This window comes from Athalia rosae, chromosome 2, assembly GCF_917208135.1.
Source record: "Athalia rosae chromosome 2, iyAthRosa1.1, whole genome shotgun sequence".
In the NCBI taxonomy this organism is placed as follows: domain Eukaryota; kingdom Metazoa; phylum Arthropoda; class Insecta; order Hymenoptera; family Athaliidae; genus Athalia; species Athalia rosae.
Window position 1 is genome coordinate 7,507,944 of NC_064027.1, and position 19,955 is coordinate 7,527,898.

The 19,955-nt window shown below is 42.7% G+C and overlaps 1 protein-coding gene across 2 annotated transcripts in view; it reads left to right on the forward strand.

The window, feature by feature from the left end:
- The first annotated feature begins 893 nt into the window (after window positions 1–893).
- Window positions 894–19,955, forward strand: part of LOC105686657 (protein O-mannosyl-transferase TMTC2-like) — a 215,454-nt gene continuing 196,392 nt past the window's right edge. For both annotated transcript variants that reach the window (XM_048651503.1, XM_048651505.1), the window contains exon 1: window positions 894–1,036. In XM_048651503.1, the coding sequence (XP_048507460.1) occupies window positions 909–1,036 (128 nt within the window). In that variant the 5' untranslated portion in view covers window positions 894–908. The remainder of the gene's footprint in view (window positions 1,037–19,955) is intronic.

A 19,955-nucleotide genomic window follows, 5' to 3' on the forward strand; every position in this document is an offset into this window, starting at 1 on the left:
CCCAGAAGTTTGTCTTCCGAGGAAATATATCTGAGCTACTCTCTATTATCGGAAGTAACCATACGTTTCGAACTATCTCTCGATTTGCTCTTCCAATGGCGCAGCCAGCCGTGCCGCAAAACGTTAGAAATTTCACCGATAATTCAAGATCCGAACGTACCGAACCCGGAGCACGCCTTCGATTACGAATATGAGATAATGCGAGGCGTTCGAATGTGTAAGGAGTCATTTGTAGCGTATTTAGAGAGGGGCGGTTTCCGAGGTGCCGGCGGATAAATATACAGAGGAAAAGGAATGAATAGTGTATCCGAGTTTTTTATAGGCTTTTTTCCATTACCCTAGCTACCCCTCTGGGGGATAAAAAAGACATCACTCTCCTTCGCAAATCCCAGATGGTGGCACTCGACAGACTTACGCGTACAGCTGGATGCGAGTCTAACCTGATGTAACCGAGCCTGACTCGATCCTACCCAACGTTACCCGACTCGATACAACCCAACCTGGTGAACCGGAGCATTTTGCTGTTTCGTTCGCTGCCGCGGGGCGACAAACGGAAAGAGGAAGGGGAGAAGGTGGTGTACGCTGAAGGTGGATTTTCATGTCGCATTTTATAATTCGGGCCTAAGCCCGAAATGTTTGTCTCGCGTTCCTTCCTGTTGTACGACTGGGAGTAGGCGTTTTATATTCGTTGCCGGTGGTCATTTTCGACACGTTTTACCGTATACGCGCACACCTATACAGGACACATTTTTCATTCTTTTTCATTTTCTTTCCTCTTCGTTTATCACTTCCCCTTCACTTCCCTTTCGGAGGGAGAGAAAATGTGGCTGAAAAAATTAACAACATTTTCAGGATAACCGGGGGATCGTGTCGCTCCTGAGGGGCTTGTGCTCTTCGGCGTGCCGTTGATGGGATATTGTTGCTCCTCGGACGATTTTTTGACGCCGACGCTGACGTCGAATCCCAGGGGGACGATACGCTGTACGCACGTTCATGAGCTACGAGGTCCTCGTTTGATACGTTCGCTACTTCCAAGGTAAGTGTGGAACTTCTTAGGATAATTATTTCTTGAAATAACACATTCCATCGCCGAATGGGCGACTGAGGATGTACCTCGCGTTATTTGCGACTACGAGGAGTGTGGCCTTGGTTTCTCGGAAGCCCGTAGTAGCCGTCCTGACCACGAACTGCACGTGAGAATTGGACACGTGGGAAGTACTCAATCCTTCGCTCCGCTCGTTGACCGTCGGCGGATAGAGCGACGTAAGTCTCTTGGGATATTTGAATTTCTGTTTGGTAAAGGATTTAGATTTCACGAAGCTCTTCGTCAATACGATCGGAGACAGGAGCGGACGTCCAATCGATGCGATCGAGAATATAAGGTATGTAGGTATGTGACAAACATTTGATTCTTGTCCTCACTGCAGCTAGAGCTTTGTATCGATTCAATATTTGGGTGATTTTTGTCAATCGAATATTTATTTGTGATCACTATATGTGCTGCAGCTAATTAGTTTCCTGCCTCCTATTGCTGTCGAAACGGATCGCAAAAGATTATAGATGTGATAGTTTTTTTTTTATTCCTTTTTTCATTCTGTCCACATACAATTTTCATATGATTTTTCGCGCTACTCCGCACCCGCTTTGAATGTCGCGTAGCTTTCAACGTTCGTTTTCCAACCGCGTGAAACCTTTCACGCGACTGACAATGGAATCGAATTCGCCATAATTCCACATTCGACGAATTAATTCCCAGTAGAAAATTTCCCACCACGGTATATTAATAACATCATTAATCCCCTAGAAACAGGTACCGTAAGGACACCACATTTGCTGCACATCGATGTTCCGAGTTTTGATACCTGATTTCATTCGAATCAAAATATGTATTTATGAATCGAATTTATTTATCAATTTTAGAATTCCCTTCCCCTAGCCCGCGTTAATTTTGTCCGGGGTCTGAGGTGGCACCTGACCCGATGAGATTTGTGGTTCCGCGAACGACGCAAGAGTGGGGAGGAAGGAAATGACGAGGGCGGAAGGGGAAGGAGGCAATGCAGAAAGTAAAGAAACGCGGCGGAGGTAAAGTGACGCGGATGGCTGCCATGCATCTTCAGTTTGGACGGTTGTTTGGACGGGCGTTCGCCTTGTAATTGCATTTGTGTGTAGCCGAGAGCTTTTATTTCGTTGGCATTTATTCAGCTCAAAGAGGCAGCCCACTTAAGACCAAGACAGATAGATGGGACCACCCTGTTTTCTCTGTATTGCAGCAGAAATCTGCTACAAAGCTCGCTAACAACGTTTTCTTCGTTCCTTCTTCGTTCTCCGTCCTATACGTGTACCTACGTTCGCGTACCAATCGAACTTCTTTCCGTCACCCTCGTACATTCGGTACGTCGCACACCGACGTTCCCAATTCATCGATTCGATCGAGTTGACTTAACGGTGACGCGGTGAAATCGATTCGAGTACGTCGCGGCGAATAACCCCGCTAACATCCCGATTCTCCGTTACCCTAATCGTCCTTGTATCGGGGACGGTAGATTTTTCCGTAGATCCGATCGGCGCGCCGCGATATCGCGGGAAATTTGGTTCGACGGAAAGCCAGTTTAATCGCTCGGGTGAGGGATGAGAACGGCGTTGCAACAGCAACCCGGAGGATATGCCGATATACATATAAATATAAATATTCCCCTTGAACATCCCGCGCGATTTACACGCATCGTATACGATAATCACGTTACACAAAATAAGTTTCGACGTCTGGGCACCCTTTACGAGGCAATGAAACTACGTCATTCAACGCAACGTATTTCTCGGAGAACCCTCTCTATTCGACTACCTTACGTCGTTGTAGTTCCACACGTTCCGCACATCCTGTGGTACGGCTTACGCTCACGCTCTCGCCTCGCCTCGTTTTCTACTCAACGTACCACCCGTCCGCCGCCTATCCCTACGCCCCCGTTACGTCCTTGCCCTTGTCCTCTCGTCTTTTCTACGGGCGCAAACACCGTACAGTTACCGTAGCTACCAGCCATTGCTGCCGCTACCGCGGACATAAACTCCACTTTTTAACGATGTCGTCAAGGTACCCGGATTTATGTAGCATAAGGAGATTAAATGCTACCCCGGAGGTACACCGAGGGGATGTACGGTAGAAGGGCTTGCGAAAAACTAGCGCCAACGCGTAAAACTTTTAATTATGCCGCGAAATAATTCACTTCACGTTGACCTTTGGACCTCTTTTCGACTACGGAATGTTTCAGAACCGCCTACCGTGTACGACGACGGTGAGGTAAACGAAACGCACGCGCTGGTTCGCCGGTAAAAATTATATGCAAATGCGAGAGAGATGGACGATGTGAATGAACAAATAAAAATAGAAGCCGAGAAAGACCGAGTACGTGTGAGATCGCGTTTGGTATTTTTTCAAATTCGATCTTCTCCTTTTTTCAGATTGGATTGTAGATCGCGGTAGACGCGGTGGAGAAGGTTTGTCTTTCATTATAAGAATAATCATTGCGAAGGAACCTCCAGAGAGGTTGAGATCAAGTTTTTGTTGACGAGATCGGTAATAGGTGCTGATCGTCAATTGAGAAAGTCCAAAACTCTGAGGCAGATCCGTAACTCTGGGATTCAACTGTTTCCAAAGTTTCTTCGCTCCGAGTCAAATGGAACTTTGGATAACTAATTTGCTAGATATTCATTCGACTCTATAAATGGCCTTGGTTTTCTCGTAGGTATATGAAAATTATCGGTATCCGTAACCTACCGAACTCATAAGATGTGTGCAGAAGCCCGCTTCCATAATATTTCCCGAAATTAGATTGGAAAAACCGAAATCAACCGGCCCGGAAATTGGCGTAGCGCTACGGACACTTCGCAGATACGGTAAAGAGAATAAATCTTGGAGCGTTTGTCTCGTCTCGCAAATGAAAAGTCCTCAACACGCGATCGGTCTCCCTTGAAAATATATTTTGCAGCCGGAATTATACGGGCGTAGTTTCTACGGGAGCACCGTTGCACGTACGCCGCGCCGAGCAATATGGCGGGTGGAAGAAGTTGTGTGTCTCCTAAACAATGTCCGGGGTAAAAAATAGGCGAAAAACTCCCAGTGAATTCGTAGAAAATTTGCCAAGTACGAAATCGTCCAGGGGGGGGGGGGGCTCACTCTGAAATATTTACGAGTAGCTGCGTTGGCGGGTAGAACTCGGTAGAATTGCTCCGGGGAACAATACGTACGTATAACGTACACACGTAGGTATGCGTAACGTATACGTACGTACATAAAGGTGTATAATGTACAACACAACCGGCCGAGGAGTGTCCCAAACGAGTTGTACCTAGTCCTTTTTCTCTTTCTTTTATCTTTTTTTTTCCGTTTTTTTTTGCGAACGCTGCGAACCCACGTGTGTGCAATAAACATATCTCGAAAATGTACGTAATATTTTCCTATTTTTTCAGAAAAATTTTTTTCCAACCTCCGTATAAGACAACGATGAATCCGAAACGTCATAAGTGTCCGCAGCGTCGCTTCGCCCGCATGGGGAACGGCGAGGTATGGAAAAATTTGCATAAAAATCTTCCCCATATTTATATTTCAAGCACAGCTGGCGTACCTACGTTTTCTCTAGAAACTCTAGTAGGTATAAGGTATACATAGGTATAGCGCACACGGCTGTTGTGTACGATATGACCACGTCGAATACCCTGTGACTTCTTCGTCATCCACAGCGAGAACTTTTACGAGGCGTACCGGCCGTATAACACCGCGCGCACTTATGCCGCAATTTTGTCTTTTTTTGTTCATATTTTTGGTCTGAAAAATTAGGGCTGTACACTAGGGTGGGTTGGATAAAAAAATTTCTACCTAATGATTACTCGATCGATTGCATGAGTAGATGATTTTTGCTTTCAGATTTGGATTCCTGAGCTGATTATACGTGAGATTACTCTTGAAGAACCAACAAAAAATTCGATTTTTGAGCAAAAAAAAATTCATTCTTTTAATTGGGTTTAATATGCTTTTCTGACGTATTTTGATCTCAGGAATCCGAATCTGGAAGAAAAATTGATCTATCTCTAAAATTGACCAAGTTATCGCCAATTTTCAGCTTTTTGGGGTCAAAAATAAAAAATTAATTTTTTAATCTATCTTAATGTAATTTGAGCTCAGGAATACGAATCCGGAAGAAAAATTGGTCTATCTGCAAAAATGAACGAGTTATTCCCATTTTTTCGCATTTTTTGGTATAAATTTGAGGATATCTCGAAGGGAAAAAATCGTAGCTCAATTTAGACAACGGATTCGTGTTCCTGAGGTCAAAATACATAAGAAAAGTGCCATACGATCAATTTTAAAAAATAAAAATTTTTGGCCAAAATTTGAAAAAATCGTAAGGGGTACCCCTTGGAAAAATCTCAAATTTTGGCCAAAAATTTTTATTTTTTAAAATTGACCGTATGGCACTTTTCTTATGTATTTCGACCTCAGGAACACGAATCCGTTGTCCAAATTGAGCTACGATTTTTTCCCTCCGAGATATCTCCATTTTTATGGTAAAAAATGCGAAAAAATGGGAATAACTCGGTCATTTTTGCAGATAGGCCAATTTTTTTTCCGGATTCGGATTCCTGAGCTCAAATTACATAAAGATAGATTGAAAAATCAATTTTTTATTTTTGACCCCAAAAAGCTGAAAATTGGCGATAACTCGGTCAATTTTTGAGATAGATCAATTTTTCTTCCAGATTCGGATTCCTGAGGTCGAAATACGTAAGAAAAGCATATTAAACCCAATTAAAACAATGATTTATCTTTTGCTCAAAAATCGAATTATTTTTAGGTGTTTCAAGAGTAATGTCACATATAATCAGCTCAGGAATCCAAATCTGAAAGCCAAAATCATCTACCAATGCAATCGATCGAGTAATCATCAATTATTCGCTATTGGGAGCAGAAAAATTATAAGACATATCGATTGGTTTTAGTCGTAGACCCACTTTGATTCGTCGCAATCCATGCATGGGTCGAAATATTCGAATCTCTCGGTCTACGAGGGAGCCCGAGCTTTGCTGGAGTCAGGTAGCTACGGGCGCGCGGTTTGTTGTGGGGCGTCACCTCTGCTCAGCCTCGAAGGTGACGTCTCACAACAAAGCGCTACGCTGCTGGCTACGCTGACTCCAGCAAAGCTCGGGCTCCCCGACTCAACTTTAATTTTAAGTAAAAAAAAAGAGCATGTCATTTTTTGATTTCATACTTGAATTACAAAAATAATAGGAAAAAAATTTTGAACAGTGAACGAGTAAAAAACAATCACAATCGACAATTTTTAGATCTTTTCTATGATTTTTGACCGAAAAAAAAAATTTTTTTGCTGAAAATACCCCACTTGATTAATTATTTATTCAAAAAACGAGTGGGCTACCTCAAAATATCGAGTCAAGAATTTTATCCACAGCTGAAAAATTTTCTTTTCTTATAAGGTACAAATTCTGCCCCCATGCTAAGAAACTAAAAAAAAAAATTTTTTCTAACCCATCCTACTGTACACTTCGTCCGCGTAGTGGAGAAGATGAGGAAAGGAACCAAGAGCGGAGTGGGAAATTTTGGAGGACCGCGAAGGGTGCCGATGCTACTGGAGTAGGATTGGAATGACGGTGTGTAAAGAGACGAAAAGAAAAGCGGAGAAAAAAAGGGAAAAAGAAAAAAAAAAAAAATGAGGGAGGCCGCTGGCTGCTCGTGGTTTTAATATTATTTTATCGACTCGTAGAAGAGAATCTCGACCGGGAGGCTTTATACCGAAGCTGGAAAGCGAAGCGAGCAAATCTTTTTCAATCTTTTTTGAATCTTTTATGTGGCGGATGAGATTGGTCCTGTACAAGTAGAGTAGGTAATGGAGGGAGGCAAGGGTTTCGCCAGACATTGATTTGCTTGTAAATTTCACATAAATTATAGTGAACTTTACGCGGTTATCCCGGATTATTTGCGTATCTATTCCTTTTTCGTTTACTTTTTATTTTTCATTTTAATCTTTTTCTCTCACCACACGTACGTAACTCGAACAGCTCCATGTATTACCGATTATTATTACCGTCGAGGTAATCGATTCTTTCTATCTGCAAAAAGAAAAGAAAAGAAAAGAAAAGGAAAAAAAGGGTTTCCTCTTCCGTATTTTCCTTATTATTATACCGTAGGAAGAGAATTCGTATAATTTATATAAAATGATATAAAATGAAAGGGGGATGGGAATGGGCGTATCGGTTGTCCAATTATTTCTGGAATCTCGATCGTTCTAAATGTATAATATCTACATACCTGGAGGTTGCTTTATAATAAAACGGGATCACAATTGAGGAGCGTTCGAATTACAAATTCAACGCTTGTCGGGAACAGAGTCCCGTGCAAGGTATACCTGTAATATACATACATATATATATATATATACATAGCGGTAGTATTATACTCGAGAGAATTGCAGGGCGATCCGTTATCTCTCGCGAACGATTAAACGTCCTCGTCTTCGTGATCGGCGTGTCGCGAACGGATCGCTATGTCGATAAACGGACATAGGAAATTCGAGTTTCATCCCTTACACCGGTGTGTACGTGCAAATTGTTCCGGAACTCCGTCGTCCTATACTGTCCCCCGGTCTCCAGCTTGATTATATATTCCTCGGGATACACCGGCTCAAGAATAATCGCCGGGGTAACGCGCTGTATTTATAACGCCATTCCATACAGTTATAATCGAGTGCACAGAAACACAGGGAATCATATTTCATACCGTACGTTTCGGAGGGACGGAAATTTCAGATATTATTGCAAAGTCCTTCGCCGAACACAGAGATACACGGGGGATTCGATTCCTTACAATTTTTGCTCATTAACTCTCGACCGTAAAGCCTCGTCCTAGAAGTACGTAAACGTCCACGGTAGGGTCTCCCTGGACCCGGTAAATTTCTTTTCCTCTTTTTTTTTTTTCCTCATGCCATTCGAGTCGAACCCTTATAATTCACGTGGGATGGTCAGACGTGTTATTAGAGGGTGTATGTGTAGCGGGAATTAATTTACCCGGATATTGACCCGTGGGGTGAATAAATTATCCGCCGCCGAAGAAGTGAGATGTGTAAGAATTGGATCGCGCGGAGGAAGTCGAGATCTGTGGCGAAATCGTCGTTGCTGGTTATCCCGAATTTCTTTTACCTCGCGGTTATATTCGATATATCTCGGTGTGCGATCCTGTATTTGACGTCTTGATTTCCACCCTGTATGCAGTTTCGTCCCCTTTTCGACTGCCGCGCGGTGATTCGATTTCACTCGGATCAGTTAAACCTGTCAGTCGAACGCTCGCAATTGCCCCGGGGCTGAATTGTCCCGTCGTCTATGTCGGACGAGAGCCTCCACTACTGTACCCATACTTACGTGTGTAATAAATTAGATGTATGTCTCCTCCGTATACCTCGTCTACACGTATATATACATATATATATATACGTCCGCGATACGAAATGGTATATTCCCGCAGCGAACGAACGGCAGCTCGGATATCCAAAGCGCGGGACGGTATAAAAACGTGACACGTCAAAATTGTGGGTATACAGCAGCGATCTCTAGCGAGAACGGGATTCTTAACGTTATTCAACGAGACGCTGACTCGGCGATCCGTTGAGTCGAAATCTATGCGCTCGTGTGTTTTCTCTTTTTACACACGTACGTACGTGGGATGATCAGCCCTGCCTATGGCATAAACCCGATCAACCGTCCACCGGAAGTACCGACTCTTCTTCGGTCGCGTCATCTATATAATCGTTCTCTCTGCCGGGGTCAAGTCTCAATTTTCCCCCCCGACAAACGAGCAGTTTCTGTCGTCGGGGTAACGACGACGATATCGCGACCTCAGGACCAACTTTCCCGACTCCGGATTCTTATCACATTCAATATTGTTTGATTCTTCGTCGTGCTCTCGACCGGCTTCTTTCTCGCTTTCTGTTTTTTTTCTCCACTTTTATTTCTCCTATTTCATTTCTCTTCATTTTGTTTTTTTTTTTTTTTTTTTCTCTCCTTCGTTTCACCTCGGACGGGCAGACGTTGAACGGATGGACGGACGCTCGATCGTCGCCGGGCTGAAGACGACAAAATGGCAGCCCGGAGATTCCAATTTAGATGCGCCAACATCGGATAGACTCTCTCGGAGTCGTTTGTACACAAATTTGCGAGGGAAAAACCGGAAATTAAGAACTCTGAAAGTTCAGGGCGAAACTGCGTGTCGAGATTTTCCTGTACGTGGCCACTTTTTTCTTTTTTCTTTTTTTTGTATCTTTCTTTATTTTATTTTACTTTCTTCAAGCAAATCTCGCTAAGCTTGGAGAAACTGAATCGAGCGTTTGAACAACTTCCGTTCTTCTACAAGATTTCTAAAACCTGACTCGAAAACAGATCTCATTGTTAGTACGAAATAACGTTTAGGCTCAATGGGATTCGGTGCGGATGAAAATTTGTTTTTTCCTCCCATTCCTTTCCAAACATCCGAGTGCTCCTTGATACGTAATTTTTTCCATTCCACCCCGTCGGCCTTCGGCAAACTCTAATTTGTGGTTGAGGAAACTACGGGCGTACTTCTTGCCCGCACCTCATCTCGGTATATTCATTTCTCGCGGCGGAAACGCGACCGGAGGATAAAGCTGCGACGCGTACGTCAGTCGTGTCGTTGGTTCTCGTGTAAAATGAAATTAATAACCAGCTCGCTTATTACGTTTTCAATTTTCTCTCCTCCGTAGGTATAGGTGTATAATGTAATACGGAGAGAAATAATGAGTATAGGGAAACGGCGTTGCGCTCGTCGCTTTCATACCCAGCGCGGTTTCTCGTCAACAAACTAGATTGTTGATTCAACTATTGTAATAACCACACCGAGCATGCAACAATAACTGTTCGCGAAAGCTCCGCGCGGATTCCGAGGAATAGTTGAACGGCTGAAGAAAAAAAAAAGGAAAAAAAGAATCACACGAACGGAATCGCCGCGAAATATTAACGCGAACTTTTACAAAAACCTATTATAAAATTGTTCCGCCGTGTAATTGCCTCGTGTAAAATATAAGTAAACTCTAACGATCCCCCTCGTTGTTGTTGCGACACAGTTTATGCATCGAAAGGGTATTTTCCATTCAAAGGTCCACCGTGACCTCGACCTCATATTCTCCAAAACTTTTCATCCTCCTATCCGCGCGTATTTATTACATACCGCCATGAACAAAAGCATACCCAACTCTTCGAGGGAAAACATGGGGCTTGTAACGATAATTGGCGCAGATAAAATCAGATCCAAATTAACGCAGCCACACGTATACATATATTTTCAACGTCGGACAACGACCCACACCGTAGGACTCGAGAGGAATTTACTAATTTGATTTCTGATCCTTTTTCTTTTTACCGGGGGTTATTTATTCATTTATTTTTTTTTCTTTTCATATTATTATTTTGTTCCTGAATAGGTGAGTCGGACTCGCGGATTATAATTACGGGCAACGACGCGGGCACGAGGCTGCAAGCAAATCTTGGGATGAAAATGCTGATATTGTGAAAGAGGGAGAAAAAAAAAAAAAAAAAAAACAGGAGAGAACGAAAAAGAAGCAGCAAAATTCATAACTCCAACGCCGTTTTATTAGCAGTGTAGTAGGGGAATGAAGAATTGAGAAGAAAGTAATCTTCTTTGCTACCTCCCGCTGTTATTTTCTTTCTAATTTTCTTTCGCTTACTCTCCGTTTAATGTTTTCTATATGTTTCTTTCTTTGTTTTTCTTGAGTTTTTTGTCCACATGCACAAAAAATTATCGAAATCAATTTGAATATACGCTACGTGATCGAATAAAAACAAAAAAAAAAAAACGAAGATATCGGCACGAATTCGGAAACGCGAGGCTCGTCTCGTTTCATCTCGTATGTCGAGTTTCGATTGGCCATCAACTTTTTCTAATAGGAAGAGGATTTGGAAGCGAGTCGGAATTGTATTTAAAGATCGATATATTTTATCGCTCGTAAAGAATCGGAGACGATGACAATTCGGGGAACTGGAAATCGTAATTTAGCAGTTAAATGACTAAAGACAGAAGCTCCGCGCCCGTACTTTTGGCTACGTGAAGTCGCGGGCTTCGGAATTCCAGAGTTTCGTAGGTCGGCCCATCGTAAAGTATATTACGAGTTATAGCTGCGGACCGGAGCTGCGAGTCCCGCCTATTCGATAACTTCAACCGCTGAGTATAGCTATCCAATCGCTGTCTGATATGACGTAATTTCCGACAACTTTACTGTTATTCGAGGCACGATTTTCTCCGGTCGATCAACGAGGGAGAGAAATACCACCCCTTATACGCACCACGGATCCCAGAACTGCACTGCGGATAAAAAATATCGCGAAACTGAAGAAAAAATTGTAAAAAAATTTCAATTACATATATATATATAGATTATCCTAATTCGCGGCGAAGGGAAAAGAAACTCGCCCCCTCCTCCCTGAGGATCACAGAGACCGTGAATAAGATTTCAGTACCATTCTTGATTAAATCCGTGTTTATACGTTGTAAATCATTTCGCGAAATATTGCCACTTACATTGCGAATGCTCGGAAAACTGAAAGACTTCCGTAACCTATTAGTACGTCCTGCGGGTATATCAGAGAGTAATATATCAGATGTGTTTTTCGCCTTAATCTCGGCGAGCAGAATTAACGGCGCATACGTACGTTACCTGGGTTAATTTCACCGGTTATCATATACGAACCCCCTTATATTTCTGCAGACATTCCGGTAATTCCATTGGAAAGAAAAAGAGAATTACTCGTTTTTCTTAGGGCACTAATTGTCGCAATCATCTTCATTCCGGCTTTGATGATAAAAAAAAAAAAAATGATAATTGCATGCTTTCTTCAAATATTGGAACAACGATATTTTCCCATTTCCATTCACGCTGCGATAAACGTCGGAAGGGGAGTAAATTATATATAAATATAAAGCCGCGAAATGAGAGAAAATATAAGCAAATTGGATTAAAAACTGCAAACGTAACTAACAATGAGTTAGTCTCCTGTGTGAGTAAAGCAAAGGGTTGGAATATTGGGTGTTTTGAACCCTCGTAAAGCCCTTAGCGACCGGGAAAAGGGTGGGAGGAAGTAGAGGTGGCGAGGGGGCGAGGGGGGAGAAGGAGTCCGTACAGCGGTGGTGTGAAATCGTAGCGGAAACGTGACAGCAATGAAAAGGAAGATTTATTCTCCGCCACTATATTTCAATATTTCAATTTTCGCGAGTCGAAAAGAAATTTCGAAAAAAACGTACCGCGGCGGTTCCGCGGGAGGAAGACGGAGGAGAGAAAGGAGAGAAAAATCTAAGGAAGAAAAGGCGTGTCAACCGGGCTCCCTATTTTCACTGCGTCTTTTCACTTTATCCCTTTTCAACCCCCGAACTACTCTCTCCGGGCGTGAAAGTAAAAAAAAATATATTTATACGTAGGTGTACACACGAGTCGCGCGCTAGGCTGACATCCATCAAATGTGTGACGCGATAGTAAGTCGTTCTAACATACCGGGGTTATACCTATACTCGGTGATCCATAACTTTGCCAACAATATAAAACGAACCGTGGTTCGGCCGAAGAGCTTCGCTGTCGTCAGTTGGAAAAAAAACCAATGAAAAATACCAAACAACGATCTCGTCGATGTATTTTTATACGATGCTGAGTTCCGTTTTTAGATTCCAATCGAGGGGCCATCTTGAAAACGAAAATCGGTCTGGCTTGGCGAAGCTTTGAAATTTCGGTACGCGATATCTGGTGGATAAAAATTTTTTTGTTATTCGTTTTAGAGTCGCGATATACGCTGAGGTTTTTTTTCCAGGGGAATCCATTCGCGAAGGATTGAAGTTGAAAAAGCGAAGTTCAGTTTTGAGGTTTGAGTTTCGACTTCTAGTGGATGGGTGATTTTTGAGGTACTCGGAGCTGAACAATTCTGGCTGGAAATCCAGTTTCTGGAATAGTTTGAATCGAATGGCTTCGGAACAATGAGAATTGATGCGAAATTGATACTACTGAGTTCGGTGGAGTTTGTAATAAGATCGCCCAGAGCTTGCAGAGGTATTGTTCCATTCAAAGAGCATATCTTAGACCCCGCACGCTCATTGAACCTCGGTGCTCAAATCTCGAGCGTTTATTCCGATCGTTTCTTCGGTTTTCTCGCTCTGCCGGACGACATTTTTCGAACACCTCTCTTCCCGTGCCGTACCTACATCGCCTCCGGAAGTAATTCGATCGAAACTACCTTTTTCCTTGCTTCTGAAAAAAAAAAAGATTACCTTGTATTTGAGCTCGCGAGATTTTCGTCCAAGTGACGTCAATTACGATGACAAGTATAGTCGAGTTCCACAGGTGCGAATATACCTGTGAATGGAAAAAATACGTAAAGTTAAAATTTCTTTGACGTTATCAAAAAGAGAGAGAAAACGAGGCTCGGATAAGGACCACCTGCATGATCCCTGCGCGTCGGTCCGCAGTCAGCAGCAGCGGCGTAAGGTGGTAAAAGAAAAAGTTCTTTTTAGCGTAATTCCTGAAGAGATTTTGAGAGTTTCTTTTGAACTTGGTGTTAGACGATGCGGTATAGGTATAGGGTAGGTACGTAATATATACAAAGAGGCAACAGAGAAGAAAGGATAAGGATAAAATGGGAAGAAAGGGCGAAGCTTTGTATCCACTTGACCGCAGGGTATAATTTCTACCGACCGGTATATATATATAATATATATATATATAAGGTCGCATTTCTAGGGGTTCTCGGAGTTATAAGCATAAGGGCCCCCTTAACGATCGAAGGAATATAGGAAGGCACCTTATATTTCCGTTGTACGGAGCAGCGGGTGGTAATAAGGTATAAAAGTCAAAGAAAAAAAAAAGAAGGGTCAAGAATGGAGTCCTTATACATACGGGATAAGGCAGCGACGGTATTTCGATACACGATAAATTGTGTAATCAGTAAGATAAAGATTGTGGGTTATCTCCCGAAGCCTGAATAATTCATAAGAGCTCCTTACATAGGTATACGCTCTAACGGGTTACCCGGTATTATCTCTATGACCAGTCCCCGGCAAACTCCCGTCAATATACCCAACCTATACCTACGGATACTCCATTCTCCATATAATACTCAACGCTACGCTGCACGCGAACCAACTAAGAGAGACGCACAGTGGTGACGTAGTGTTCTCATTACCCGCAAATTATTTTGGGGCACCGAATTGGATGCCCGGAATTGATGTCATTTCGAGGTGGGTGTATAGCTGCCGCTACAGTGGGATGGGTTGTGCGCCGCGTCGTATAGCTACGGGGTTGCGTGGGGTGGACCGGCGCTGGGCGTCGTCGCGCCCTCGTTGTATTAGTATCATGTTGTACACGTATCTACTCCGCACCGCATAATATAGGTACGAACGAACGTACACGGTGTTCCCGTTCGACCTTCCGAATCGAGTGTCACTTTCACTCTCGTCCATCACTCGAGGAATTAACTTTCATTCCGATAACTTCCCCCCCCCCCCCCCCCCACGGATTTCGTCACCCACTTCCCATTTCGGATACTTCCCGATGAACTTGTGCACGGGGCAATTGGGGGAAATTTGATGAAAATAAAAAAAATTAGGTGAAAAAAGGGGAGTAAAAAAAAAAAAAGGTTTAATTCGTTCACTCCTGTATCGTCGCGGTTTAGGATTGTCGAATCGTTGGAGAGGTTCCCGTTTAGTTCGTCGGTTGAAACGAGACACCCGTTAGACGGAGCGGGTGTATGGAGTCGTAGAAACGGTGTACATGCCCCCGTACATATGCCATGTATTCGTACTCCTAGGTGGGTATGCTGCAGTAACCAACAGGGTTACTTACACCGGTAGTTTCTACGAGTGTTAATGTGCACGAGAGTAGTATAAACTATATGTAGCGGTGTGATTTAGCGTCGGTTTTATTACACCCCGATGTCCGACCCGGGGAATCGGGGGATAGCCCTGTATTCTTCATCAATCAAGTTATGGCCTAGAGGATTCCGGCCTCTTGATAATTGTATATATTGTACAGAAATTGGTCATGGAGGGAGATTTCGGTCATCTGCTCGCTCACCGTGACTGCGGTGGCAACGTATTAGGGGGTCGTGCGATGTCCAGATGATACGGATATACATATATGTCGGATGGGAAATTAAGGACTCCGAGTATGGAGTGCGCTTCGAAGCAGACTTGTTTCAAATTTGCTCGCACGAGTTAGGAGATTGGATTTTTCCCGAAAAAAAATTTCAGTTCACGCCGTGTCGCGATTTCCATGATTTCTAGTTTTATGATTCTTTAGCCTCTCAGATTACACGTAGATAGATATGAAATCGTGATAATTTTCACCGTGAAATTAAATAATTCTCGCGATTTACGCTATTTGCAACGCGTGTGTTGCAATACCGAGATATGAAAATTCATCTCTGATTGGAATTTTAGGTCCACTTATTTAACTCGCTATGTTTTACTCAAAGAATGTGATAACAATACACCGTGGATGCACGCAACACCGCCAGACTCTTTTTTTTTTTTTTTGCCGATTCTGAATAAAGGAAAAAGAATTTAAAAATTGGAAAAACGAAGGTAAAAGGAAAATGGCCACTGCGGGGGGGTAATTAGGGGTTATATTACGGCCGATGATGTTATGCATTATCGCAACTGTTCAACCAACACGCATGTGCATATCTCACTGTTAGCTCCATTCCCTTATCTACTCTTCCGATCTGTGTAATTAGACATTGACGTCCATTGTCTGCCATAATATTATTCGTGCGCGGTACAATGTGAGAAAAAAAAAAAAATAAAATAAAATTGCCGAGAATTCTTTTTTCCATTTTTTTTTCCCTTTTAGGGCATAATAGTATGTCAAGATTGGCGATCACGCGTGCCACGATTGAGGGGAAAAAGTTAAAAGGATGACATGGAATTTTCGATCGATTTTACTTATCCTCTCACCCCGGTCGAAGTAAATCAATATTTCGGAGATATTATCATTGAAAGTAGAATATTATCTGACTAATTATGCATCATGTGTAGTTCGAATAAATAAATTCGGTCTGTTCGAAATACAGTCGGGATCGGAGGCAGACAGAAACTTGGTACATTCATATTGCTTACCCCCATGTATCCGGGACGATGAAGCCCCTGAGCTCTAAACCACCGGATATGCTGGGAAGTTTGACATCAAAGGTCCGACCTTTGATCCCTTGACAATTCGGACAATTCGAGAGTTTCGAATTATAGTAAACGGCGGCGGAAAGAGATTCGATGATCACGTCCTGAATGCTTTTACGCACCGTAGATCACAGGGGATGTCTGTTCTATGTGTATATCGATCGGATCTACAGGCACCCGTGTACATCTGTTCGCGAAACGATCAATAAACGTCGAATCTTCGTCGTCTCTTTTGTCACCCTTTTTTTTTTTTCTTTTTAAACGTACATAATGAAAGTGATTTACCGTGGGTGCGACAAAAAATCGGAGCGAAGGAAATCGAGTCGTCGGATACATCGGTACGGCTATTTCATTGAATTTTTTCCATCGTTCCGTCCTTTCGTTTCTAGTTTTTCACGGAACAATAAATACGTCACAGATTTTCGTCTCGAGCTTTTTTTCGCCTGTACCCTCCGACCGCGACCCGGGGTAGAGTCCTGCATCACCTTTCCTTCCGATCTTACGAAGATTCGTGGAAAAAATCGTGTACAATCTCTACGAGGACCTCTTAAATCTAGCAAATTTCAGCGATAAAAACCGCGGACTTGGGCAGCGCGGATCTCACAACTTTCCAAGTTATTGTTAGCGGAGCAAAAGTGTCGTCGAGTTTTCGAGCCGAATTTTTGAAAGTAGAAAGCCTATAGGAGCGGCAGCCGATTATCGCGATAGCTATCTGGTCGATCGTTGCGTCGAGTGTAGCGATAATCGGTATTTTCATCGGATTTTGTAAAATTATATCCTTTAAAACAGATTGTGAATTAACTTAATTTATGGGCAATACGGCGTAAGTTAATGCTAATCAATGGATTTGTAGTATACAATCCACGTCACAAATATAACGAACGTCATACGGGCAACGAGTATTTATTCTCGTTTATAATTATAATCTGACCGATTCAACTTCATGTGTAGGTATTTACACGGTATATCCACAGGTATGCGACGGGTAAACAATTATAATTGATACCCTATAATCGGGGACGTAATTTAATCTCGGTTAAATTGATACGATGAATTAAATCACGTCAAATTACATTTTCCTCGATTCACTCGTACGATTTCATTGATATATAACAACACGCACCTGCATGGTTCCGCGCAATCATTGTCTGTACATATCGCTGACACCATTTTCACCTAATAAATGGATTTGTACGGCGATATCCCGTCGGCGATGCTCAATAATTTTCCGACCATTCGTTCGTTCGCCATTTTTTTTTTTATTTTTGATTCTTTCGAATTTTCTCCTCACTCGTAGTCGTCGTCGTCGTCGTCGTCGTCGGTGTACCAACGTCAATCATTTACAGAGAGGCTATCATATTCATGAGCCTTATGCAAAGATACCTTTGCGTCTCACTTTTCCTTTTCCTCTTCCTTCACCGTTTTTTGCCTTCACCGCTACCGCGCCGCAGGTGCTTATACGCTTTCGACGTCCTGCCCGCGGCCGATAACCATGCGAAGGTCAAAAGCAACGAGACTTTTTCAGGGGGGGTTTGCGTGCCTTTTCTCGTTGTTCACGGTTTAAGGTCAACCGGATGTGAGGACCCAGCACGTTTCACCCCAACGTCTGATCCGTTTCCGCTTTTTCTTTCTCCGCCCTTTCTTTTTTTCTTCTTATATTCTATTTCTTTTTTTCTCCACGAAACGTACAGCCTCACCGGCTGGGCAGCGATAACGCAGCAGCGAAGATCAGGAGTAATCCGTGTTCTTTCGCTATTATTTTCGCGAATCGGAAAATTCCATTCAAGATTCCCGGTATCGGCACACCCTATATAAAGCCCGGTTTTCGTTACCGCTCGAATCACTCTGTTTGTTGGTTATTCGCTTCTCTTTTCTCCTCGTTTCTTATCTTTTCTTTCTCTCTCTTTTTCTTACTTACTTTTACTTTTTGTTAACGATAATTGTCGTCGGGGTGACGTAAGCCAGCGGCAATATATGCAGCGCTTCTCCGGTCCCCTAGGGTAGAGACAATTTCGGTAGCTTATAAATAATACAAAATCCTTCCCAACTTCACCCCAGGTTTACCCCTGAAAATTCTCTGCAGGCACGCTCGCGGCAAACGTGATTATGATAACGACGAAACTGGCTAACTGACTAATCACAAGACGTACTTTCATGGTGAACAGAGGTATGTAGGTGCGGTGTGGGTATATGCCACATATATGTATAGGATATATGTATACAGGGTACGTCGTACATACGCGTGTACATATTAGTATTGCGCATTACAGCGTGCGTGTATATATGATATCGTCGTTCGTCATCGACTCTATTAAAGAAAAGATGGATAACTACGTTTTCCTGAAACTGGCAGAAGTCAAGGGGGTAATATTATGGAAACAGGAAAGACACCCGCGTCGTCCGAGGACCCACTCGAGCCAAGTCGTTTATCTAGAACATATGCTCTCTGTAGAGGAACTTCTCCAACTAATGTCATACCGCGTATCTTTCTAACTTGAAATAGTGTGAGAAACTATATCCAAGGAAACTCTTCAGGTTGAAGAATGGGGGATAAACGCATAAAAATCCCGAAAAAAAATTTATTACGTCTCATCTCCACCCGTACTCGGCGAGAATCAGAAGAGCGCCGTAGGAATGTCGAGGGTCTTTCCTTAACGGTGTATCAGCCAAAAGTGAAAAATTTTCAATTTTCGAAACATGGAGTATCGGTTTTTTCAGGTCATTCCCAATTTTTTTTTCAGTTTCAAAGAATACGAAACTCTCTCCAAACTCCTCGAATTTTTCACGGGTTACGCCCTTCTGATACCCAGCCCTACACGCCCATCGTCGAATTAATTTTGAGGTGAGAATGATACTTTGTTTTTTTTCTCTCGCGTTTCCATTATTTCATTATTTTATGTTTAATCGACTAATTATCATTCGAAGAAAGGGAAGAATTAACCTGCTCGGAGATACGGATACCTAAACTGTACGTGCCTATATATATATATATATATATATACACGGATTTTCAGAGGGTGCCTCGACAGAGTTTGATTGCCTCAATTAGCACAAGGGTGTGATATTTGGTTTACTTATCATCATTATCATCACCATAATAATTATTATTATTTCTCTTATTTTCCGCTGATGGTGTTGTACGCGCCCAGCGTGATATCCTCTCTGATACCTAATTGGAGCGAAGGATATACGTTGTACGGTTACGTGCGGAGAAAAATTGATGAAACTATGAGTGGTTCCTGGAATGGAATTATCTATAGTGAACGTACACATACCTCTACACTAGGTTCAAGTTCTATCGATACGTACGTACGTACGTACGTGTACCTATACCTGTATATACCAATAGTAGCGCAAATTACCACCTGCAACTGACGGAATAAGTCCTTCTTCCAATTTACGAATAATAGAAGACTGATTGGTGTCTACATACCTACATATCCGAGTACCTCCACACCGTACGGTCGCTTCTATACATAGAGAAGTTTCAGGAGCTGTTTTATAAAACATTTGCTACAGGTACGTCTCGTTAGAAAATTCTCTCACTTGTCACTCTAATCAAAGTTAACTAAGTTTCGACCCTCCATACTATTTCTGGATTGTTGCTTACACAGCGATCCACAGGAACAGAGATATACATACACGCCCGAACGGTGTGCCGAGGTACGGGGTGTCGATGAAGTGTGGGAAAAGAATCAAGTTGGGTAAAAAG